This window comes from Oncorhynchus nerka, unplaced genomic scaffold (assembly GCF_034236695.1).
Source record: "Oncorhynchus nerka isolate Pitt River unplaced genomic scaffold, Oner_Uvic_2.0 unplaced_scaffold_1863, whole genome shotgun sequence".
In the NCBI taxonomy this organism is placed as follows: domain Eukaryota; kingdom Metazoa; phylum Chordata; class Actinopteri; order Salmoniformes; family Salmonidae; genus Oncorhynchus; species Oncorhynchus nerka.
The window spans coordinates 12,261-21,946 of NW_027039458.1; the positions used below are offsets into that span (position 1 = coordinate 12,261).

Genomic DNA, 9,686 nt, shown 5'->3' on the forward strand with positions numbered 1-9,686 from the left:
TGGGCAGATACCAACGTTCTTCGTCTCCCTCTAGTGGCTGTGAAGGTTCGGCTTGGGCGTTATCCAGCATCTTTTGCATGAAGTCAATAAAATGACGCTTCATGTCAGGCTTTTGTCTAAAGTCCTGCGAAGTGATGTGAGATGGTTCATGGCCTGCTCCCTGTTATTAGGAAGGCGACGTCTAGTGGGGCGAAAGGGTAGTGGAGCCACCCAGTTGTTTCCATCATCCTGGAAAACCTGTTTGTCCATAATGTCCAAGAAGGCTTTGTCCTCCACTGATGGTGCTGGTTTATCATCGTCTTGTGTTTTGTCGAACACGGAACATCCCAGGCTGTCTGTGTTCACAGTTGTGATTGGATCTCTCGAGTGCACTGTAGAGGGAGAGATGTGTTTCTGAGCTACGCTGTTGTAGTTCTCGTTTACCTGGATGATGTCAGGGCAAGGGCTCAGATAGGATGTGCGACCATTTTGAAGTATGTTTGTCCTGAACACGTTAACATTGGCTGGTCGGTGAGCCGTTCCCAGACAGACCTCACCCACAATGACCCACCCGAGGTCGAGTCGCTGTGCATAAGGAGTGTCGTGGGGCCCATTGATTTGCTCTCGTACCTTGTGTACCCTTAAGATGTCTCGTCCTAAGAGCAGGAGGATGGGAGAGTCTGGGTCCACAGCTGGAATTCTGTCCATAACTGGTTGAAGATGGGGATGATGATACGCAATGTCGGGGGAGGGAATCTCCATCCTATCGTCTGGCATCATATCACACTCTATCAGAGTAGGGAGAGTGAGCTTCATGTGTCCATCTATAGACTCCACCATAAAGTTGACGGCTCTCCTGCCTGAAGTCTCTGTTACCCCAGAACACGTCTTCATGATGTATGGAGCAGAGTTGTCATTGATGTTGAAGAGACACTCCAGTTCGAGAAGAATGTCACCTAATTCTCTTAGTTTGTGATTGTCTTTGTTAGCCAGTTTCGGAAAATCATATATTTTTTTCAACAGCGCATTCTCGATCACTTCGGGTGTACCATAGCACTCTTCTAGTCGTTGCCAGACCATGTTAAGTCCTGCTGTTGCGTTGAAAATATGGACAGATCTAATTCTGTTTGCTTGCTCAGATGACTCTGCCCCTAGCCACTTGGTAATTAGATCTAACTCTTCCCTGGCTGATAAATTCAAGTCTCTGGTCGCACAGAGAAAGGATGCTTTCCATGCCCAATAATTTTCAGGGCGATCATCAAACTTCAGGAGTCCGGAACTCACCATCTCACGTCGTAGGAGGTACTTGATGAGGTCTGGTGCCACTTGTGACTCAGGGAAGTTGTGTGTGTGTGACTGGAAGTGGGCTTGCTTTCCATTTCCACCATGCTGCTGTTCATTTCTTTTGAACGGAGAGTCTCTGCTCATGTTCTGTTGTTTGCTATTTTCTTGATTATGGCATGTAGCTGGGTCAACACTAACCTCTTGTTTCTCCACTTCAAATGGAAGTTCAGCAAAGTAGGGCCTAGCATGTTGTTGCACATACTCACATGTACGTTGGACTGGACTTAAGGGCTGTGTCCCTGTGTCTAGTTCTTTGCGAAGCTCTCTGCGTTCTGATCCTACAGCTTCTTCAAAGGCTGCAGCTTCAGCCAACGCAGCAGCAGCTGCTCTCTCAACTTGGAGAATATATAAAGTTGCCTCGAGGTCAGCTTTTTGCTTCATCACAGAAGCTTCCTTCTCAGCATAGGGGACTTGTGCACGCGCTGCGTCTGCCTTGGCGCGTGCTTTGACGGCTGCAGAACTCGCCGTTGAGGATCTGCTTGACTGTTTTGATGACCTTGATCTTGTAGATTGAGACTTGGTCCTAATGTGCTGAAGAGGCTCTTCCATCTCTCTCTGTTGAACACCTGGCTCTGGTTGTTGCATCGTAGACTGCTGGTCTTCCCTAGGATAAGAGGCTTTGTTGGCTGATGAACGTAGAAACATAACCACCGTGTGTAGTTATTCTTGTGCTTGAGCCCGCTGTGATGATGTTTTTTCACTATTCTGCCCTTGAGTTGCGTTCCCATTGTTAGGATAATATGAAATTCTAGCTTGATGCATGCCTGGCAATATATTAGCCTTATTAATAATGAAGCTGTTGTAACTCTCTGGCTTACAACTGAGCACTGATAACAGTATCTCGTGACAAACCCCAGCTGCACTGACACTCCCGACCTTGGGTAACAGGAACAAACCAGCACACACACACACCTAAATCCTCCCTTTTAGACAGGAACCAGCGCACACACCTAATCTCCTTTCTAGCCGGACATTGTGTGACTGAGGACAGCGCACACACCTAATCTCCTTTCTAGCCGAACATTGTGTGACTGAGGACGAGACCCGGAGGAACGACGGACGGCTCAACAGGACCAATCCAAGAAGACAACACCTCAACTGTGGCCAATCAAAAGCCAGAGACTTTCAGACTCAACCCACTTTTTGTACTGTACTTAACATGCTTACAATCTGTTATCGGGGCTCTTTCTGATGGTTTTCCAAATGAATGAGCCCGTATACGTTGTACCAGATATCTTTACTCTGAATAAACTGTCGCTTGTCATATAATTGACCACCTTGTCCGAATCGATCCTTGACCGACTCGCCCTATCTACATATCCCACTATCAACACCATGCAAAACTAGACAGATAGCTAACAACTAAGTCTTCAATAAAACTCCCAAGGCGTGACTTTTCTTGAATTAATATATTGAAAACGTTTATGTTGTGAAACTGCAAAATACAGAAAAGAATATACTTTAGTGTTCAATTCACACCGACATACTGTAGCTGTACATTAAACATTTGAAGTTGCATAAATACAAAGCACGCGCTAAGGTACCATGCATCTGGCATGATGCCAAACCATATAGCTAATTGTTAACCATATGGTAATTGGCTCCTTTCATTACTCTAATAATGTATAACCATCTATGTAGAATAACAAAGCATATTACACTAGAAACAGTAACAAAACTACAGTATTGTATATTTTACAATTCGTTTGCATGACGCATGAGCAAAGTAATACAGCTATCGACATACATTAAAGGCATTGCAATTTGTGAGTAAATGCAATCAACATTGATATGTAAGCAACTCTATCAATAACAAGATTATCATCATTAGCTAAATGCTTGAATCGAACTTACAAACAAATATTTTTCCAAGGCTGAAGCGTGACAAGAAATAACTACATTGAAAGACCTGCACCGTAGCGTTGTTTGTAGCTGCTTCTATGCGTGCAAAACAAATTCTGAACTTCCTGTTTGCGTCGTCTTTCTAAGTACCAGAAAGCGCCACTAGGGGGCAAATAACACCATTGAACACAATGAAAATCCAATTTAACCATTGTAATAAAATAATCTGTTACCTTCTAACAGGATGACAGCACACTAGTCACACCCTGACCTAACCAACCACTTTGCCTATTTGATGGTTAGTCTGAGGGCATAGCAGGATTTCATATAAGTGTCTGGATTAGTGTCCCGCTCCTTGAAAGAAGCAGCTCTAGCCTTTAGCGCGGTGTGGATGTTGCCTGTAATCCATGGCTTCTGTCGGGGATATGTACATACGGTCACTGTGGGCACGACGTTGTCAATCCACTTATTGATGTAGCCTGTGACTGAGGTGGTATACTCCTCAATGCATGTGGATGAATCGCAGAACATATTACAGTCTGTGCTAGCAAAACAGTCAACATATGACAACAAATGAATGCAATCTCATTTAATGAGGAAAATTATCTTGGGTTGGAGAAGCTTCTAGTGATGGCTCTATATATTCTGGTGAAAAGGGAGGGTTTGCGACTCTTCTCTTCAGGTGGGAAGGAATATGCGATGTCATTTCCCTCTGGAGCAAAGGAGCCATGAGAATTTGTCCTCGACTCTGCAAAGAAAGACCATCCAGTATGTCATGTCATTCAGAGCAGAGTGCAATGTCTTTCCAAATGAATTAGTTGAACGCTAAAGTAATAATATCTTAGTCTTGAATGAGCAGCAGCAGGGCTTACCTGTAAAGTACACAGTAGGGGAAGTGTTCTGAGGCTGGTACTCCATAGACTTTTGAGGACAGTGGTCCTTTCTAACTTTCTTGGAACCCTGTTTGGTGGGAAAAGGCATATTAAAACATACTGTTATATATCTTAAAGTACAGTATATCAACTGGAAAAAGGCAATACAATGCTAAAATACTGAATTATATAAACAAATAATATCTCATACATTCAAAAGCAGTGTTATTCATGAAAAATCTGTACTTGTACTATACCTTTATGTTAAAGCATATCTTGCTGAACATGGTTTTCTTGCTTTTCTTGGACTTGAAGATGGGGATCTGCTCTCCAGTACTGCTGGTGCTATCCCTTACCAAATCCAACATCCCTTCTACAATGTCACTGGTGGCCATGCTGGTACCGGACTCAAAAGAACATTTGGCATTGGCTTTGGTGATCATTTGATGACTTGAGCCAACTGATAAGGCATCCATCATTTTGTTGACCATGACCTTCGTGAGCTGATTCATTGTGTCACTATCCTCTGGCTTGCTCTGATTGAGCTGGATAGGAAAGACCATGCAAGTAGAGGTGCTTGGTTCATTCTGGACTGAAACATCAATGTTTATATTTTCATACTCATCTAACCACTGTTTTAGGAAGCCCTTCACTGTCTCTTCAGAAAATATCTGGAGAAGCTGAGAGGAGAGCTTCCTGGATATGTCACATTGTTCCTTTCCCCATTTCAGCCTTGAAAGAATGGAGTCTGAAGCACTTCTGGCTGCTGCCAATGTTAAGACCTGTGGAGTGCTGTGGCTGTCCTGAAGGGCTATCACTTTATCCACAAATTCATGACTGAAAATGTGGATGGTCCCAGTGGAAATTATTTTTCTCAATTTCCTAACAGCAGATCGGAGGTCGTCAGGATGAGAAGCACCCTGTCCATCTTCCTGTGTGTTCTCAACACTTTCCACCATTTCGTCCACTACCACCCCAGCAGCTTGCCTGACTTTGTCCACAAAGGATGGGGGAAGTAAGTTCTCTGTGTGAAACAAGTCCTGAATGATCATGTTTCTTACAATGGGAAAGTCAATCTGAGCAGATAATTCAGTGGGGATGGGAGTACCGGGCAAGGTGAAGTCCCATTCTGACTGCTTTGATTTTGAAGTAGGTGTTAGAGAGATGGAGGAGCGTGAAGAAGAGGTATTTCTTGTATTTTGGCTGTCAGCACTCCTACAACGGATCGTGCCAATATCCTCCAGCATGGATCCTGAGAGCTTAGTGGTTTTAGGTAGTAATTTGTGCGGAATGTCCACACAGGCATCGTTTCCACCAGGTGTAACACTGCTCTGGTTGACCTCAAGATGGCCGAGACTTGCTCTTTGTGAAGCAGGACTGCTTTGATATGTAAATATTTGGATTGAACCAAGTGTTGTGTCTGACGTTTGAAGATCTTTTCTGAGAAACTCCGTAATCTTACTTTGCAGACTGTAGTAGATGTTACGAGCAACAGACCAGATTCTTTTCTCAGAAACCTGTGGTGAGCAGGGAGGTTCCAGATACCATGTCAGATGATTGGGTGGTCTGGCTGAGCTCCTGCAGATCTTTCACTATGGTTTGTATAATATCAGTAGATGTGGTGGATGTAGATACAGACTGGAGGTACTTATCTGTTGTACCTTCCTCCACAATGTTAAATGACCTAGAGAGGACCTCACTCACTCCTTTCTCAGCTTTGGTTTGGAACTCATGACTAGAAAGTTTTTGGAGGCTCTTTGTTGAAAGACTGTGGGAAGATGCAATGCCTTTGGAGGTAGCCGTGCTGCAATCTAGACTTACTGGAGAGGTTCGCTCAGTAGAACCTTGGAGACGTTCAAACATGTCTTCACATGGTGTTGGGGACCTTGACAAGGAGATGTCTTTCAGCTGAGACAGAACACCACCTACCAATATGTTGACCTCAAGGGACATATCAGATATTTTCTTTCCTACTGTGGAGAAGCAAGGTGCATTTGATATCTGATCCTCGCATGAGGTCAAGATTGTTGAAATGACCTGTTTGGTACTATTGTTCATTAGACCCTCGTCTGTTTCAGTCAAGAGAAGTTTTGAACTCTCGCTGACACCCGTGTGTAGAGTCACTTCCTGGTTCAAACTGGGCAAGTGAGGCACACTCTTACTAGCTTGCGTCAAGTTCTGGCTTGCCAAACCAAGGTACTCCTTAGTCACAAGATGTCCAGAGTCCTCTGTGGGTGTATGGCTAGAAGTTCTTCTCTGCACGTCTGACCTCCGCCGGTGAATGGTGAAGCCCTTTAATGTCTTCTTAATATTTTTATATAAACTAGTGGTAGCAGACCAGATCCTGCTCTTTCGCTTTTGTGCATTTTCCTGGAGGTCAGGATCTCTCTCCTCTACTTCTGCAGGTTGCGCCAAGCTCTGCAGGTCTTCCACAAATGTGTCAATGATGCCAAAGGCAGGAGAATCCGCACAAATATCCTTTGACAAGGTTCTCTGGTTTTGAACGGAACAAGACTTGGATGCTACAGAATAAGCAGGCTGTGCACTAGTTAAGCTACTGTTGGACCTTTTAACTAGGAACTCACTCACTGCTTGAGTGGTGTCTCTCTTGAATTCCTCACTTGAGAGTTTTCTAATACAATCTAACAGGGCATCAAGATCGTCAATGAAGCCAACATGCGATGCCAAAAACGTGATCTTGTCCTTCAGATCTTTCAGCAAATTCTGTTGTTCTCGTCAACAAAAGCCACCATTGTGTCAGAGATCATGGTCATGACTTGCCCTGTTAGACTCTTGCTCTCTTGGTCAACTTTTTCAAGTTTAGCAGCCAGCTCTCTCACCATGCTCTCAGTCACCTTGGTCTGTGAGTCTCCCCTTACCGGTGTCACTTGAGAGGTTTGTCTAGCGGAGGCACTCTTAACGACCACTGATACGGCCGACTTGACATCTTTAATCACTTCTGCCATTACAGCAGGGGTCATCTTCGGAGAGCCTGCACTTCCAGATGGAGAATTGGACATGCATGCAAGTTTGGAGAGAGAACCTTGCAGGCTGTCCTGCACACAGGTGACGAGGGTGTCCTCTGAGACACCTAAGAGGACTTGTAGTGTCTCAGAGTTGGTTGTTTTCCTCTGCACATCAGACAGAGAGGTTAGAGTCCTTGGGGAAAAAAACAACAGAAATCATCAAAGTCAAACAAATAATATGTTAGGCTGTGATGCACATTCAGTGTGTCAAATACATCTGCATCATTGAAAACAATGAGGAAAATGCTGCTGTTTCTCTGAGAAAAAACCTTAGTGTGATGTCAGCCTAACTGCTTAATTTCTAAAGCCCAATAAAATGTCTTTTGTATAAGTCATTTGTATTGAAACTGGCCTGTAGATATCTATCTATCCTGGCAATATCTATCCTCTACATAAATCCAAATTGCTATAAACTTCAAATACTGTAACTTCAAGGACAATCATAAATACAAGGCAGTTTGAAGAAATGTTAAAGGGAAATTTCTAAACGTTTCAACTTCATATTCATCATCTCCAGCACCACCCCAACATCAGCATATGTGAAAAACGGGCATTTCTATGTTTTGTAGTAAAAAAGAAAGAGGAAGATAAGTGTTTTCTATGACATCATCAACCAATTAGTAGGCAATGCCTACTCATAATTGGTTAAAATCACACGATGCACACTGATGATGTCATTAGAATCTAGAGCTGAGCATTTAACCAACATTTTTGTTATTTTTCGGTTTTTAAACAACTAATTGACCGACGTCGGCTCAATTATTTGAATTCCATATAGTTAATTTTTTTCTTCTTCTGTGAGCTCGATGCTCAGTTTCTGTAGAGATAAATCAGATCAAGCACGAACTATGCAATGTAGTAGGGAGTTGTAGTTTCCAACAGGTCAATATTCTACATAGTTTGGCACAGAAAATATGGCAATTAATTCCCATAATCCATTGCATTGAAATCCAAAACCGTGATTATTTTTTAAATATTTGAATCGAAACCAAACCAACCTCAAAAAGCACTAATTTCTCAGCACTATTGGAAACAGTTACGTCCCTCTATATTTTTTTTACTACAAAGCATGGAAATGTGTAATGTTCACATATGGTGATGCTGGAGATGAATATGAAGTTGTTAAATTTCCCTTTAAGAACATACCTCATGGCCCCATTGGGCAGGTAGCTTCCACTGCCCTTAGTCAGGTAAATCTCCTTGAACTTATGTTGTGATTCCTGCTCTTCTTCCTCTTCCTGCTCCATACAGTTGGAGGAAGGGTAGGGAGTCGGGATGCGAAAGCTATTGTAAGACTTTCGACTGCCTGGCCTCTTAGGTACACCAGCCTCAGTAAATCTCACACGGGACTTGGTGTTAGTCTTATCGTCTAACAGACTGGTGAGTGACGCTGTGAGAGATCTCTGTGACAATGGAGAGGCAGCATCTTGGATGCCCAGTAGTTCGTAAAGACCTGGGATGATGATCTGCATCAGCTTGTCCGATAAAAACTGGACAATCCTCAGACACAAGCCGGCAAGCTGTTGTTTTGTCAGCTGTATTCCAGAAACAGAAGAAGTGTTTTAAAATGTTGCATAGTGTGTCTTTCAAAAGCTTATGAACAAGGTTAAACATTAGGCAGAGTTTTCATGGTAATCTGATTAAATTGTCAGTAACATGATCTTACCGGGTCAAACATGCCCTCACGAATCCCCCTCCATTGCCTGAAAACAATATTGTTATAAATGTTGTCATATTAGGATGCGTGGCAGAATAGTTTTTATTTAATTATTTGCCTGATCGTGAAGTTATACTTGCTTTGTGTCAGTTGTTTTGGCAAAATTGCAATGTGACAACTTTTCTAGCAATGAACATTTTTTCCCGATTGATCAGTTTCTAATTTGATCCTATTTCCTTGAAGGTGTGATAGTACCAAAGACAACAGAACATACTTCTCAGTTAGGTTTTGAAGGAAGTCCATAAGTGTCAGATGTTCCACAGTGTTGAGCTTCCCCTCTTCTGTGGTTTCCATCACTGAGGTTGCTCTGCTCCTGGTAGAATTGCTCTGCTCCTGGTAGAAATGTAATTATATTGCAAATAATCAAACTTAATATACAACAAATATCATACTGAAATAATTATTAACTGTTAAAGAATGGAGGAGCATTGGCAACGTTGGACAAATTTAAACAACTGAAACACAACAGAGATGGTTGTGGTACGTCAACATTGCCAATGATAGCATCACTATAACATTTTATTGGATTAATGTTGTAATATGAAATGACAAGGTCAACTTACCATCTCATTGACAGCTTCAGAGGTCAGGTGGTCATCCACCACACAGACAGGCAGGTCTAGAGACTGGGACAAGGCTCTATGGTCATAACCAGGAGAGAATGGAAACAACATCAGAGCAGTCCCAATGGCAGAATCTAACCACTGTCTTCATGTCAAAGACTCACTTAGTAGTTAATACATGGCCACAAATAATGAGGGGTTCAAATAGATCGGCTGGGGACTTGACCCTACAAATGACTCCATGAATGACGCCTGACCTGCCCCATAACAAGTTCTTTCTTATTAGTCTCTCTCTCTTAATCTCCACACAAATATCTAACTGGACAGAGTGTAAGTGGCCTTA

The 9,686-nt window shown here is 42.8% G+C and overlaps 1 protein-coding gene and 1 long non-coding RNA gene across 2 annotated transcripts; both read right to left on the reverse strand.

Annotated features, from left to right (window-relative positions):
• Positions 1-2,081: 2,081 nt before the first annotated feature.
• Positions 2,082-6,740, reverse strand: LOC135567666 (uncharacterized). The gene is made up of 3 exons (XR_010462386.1): positions 4,295-6,740; positions 4,038-4,125; positions 2,082-3,913 (listed from the first exon to the last, which is right to left on the reverse strand). It is a non-coding gene; the product is annotated as an uncharacterized LOC135567666 (long non-coding RNA).
• Positions 6,741-6,772: 32 nt separating this feature from the next.
• Positions 6,773-9,686, reverse strand: LOC135567665 (uncharacterized). The gene is made up of 4 exons (XM_065014964.1): positions 9,344-9,686; positions 8,995-9,113; positions 8,730-8,766; positions 6,773-8,598 (listed from the first exon to the last, which is right to left on the reverse strand). Exons 1-4 carry the CDS (start codon positions 9,452-9,454, stop codon positions 8,110-8,112), a joined length of 756 nt encoding a protein of 251 aa, XP_064871036.1. The 5' UTR covers positions 9,455-9,686; the 3' UTR covers positions 6,773-8,109.

Bases quoted from the DNA above. Each gene is read 5' to 3' on its own strand.
- LOC135567665 (XM_065014964.1), bottom strand. From the start codon at position 9,454: ATGTTGTTTCCATTCTCTCCTGGTTATGACCATAGAGCCTTGTCCCAG. The intron at 9,114-9,343 runs GTAAGTTGACCT...CATTTCTACCAG, and splicing joins CTGAAGCTGTCAATGAGATG to GAGCAGAGCAATTCTACCAG. The intron at 8,767-8,994 runs GTATGTTCTGTT...TATTGTTTTCAG, and splicing joins CTTCAAAACCTAACTGAGAA to GCAATGGAGGGGGATTCGTG.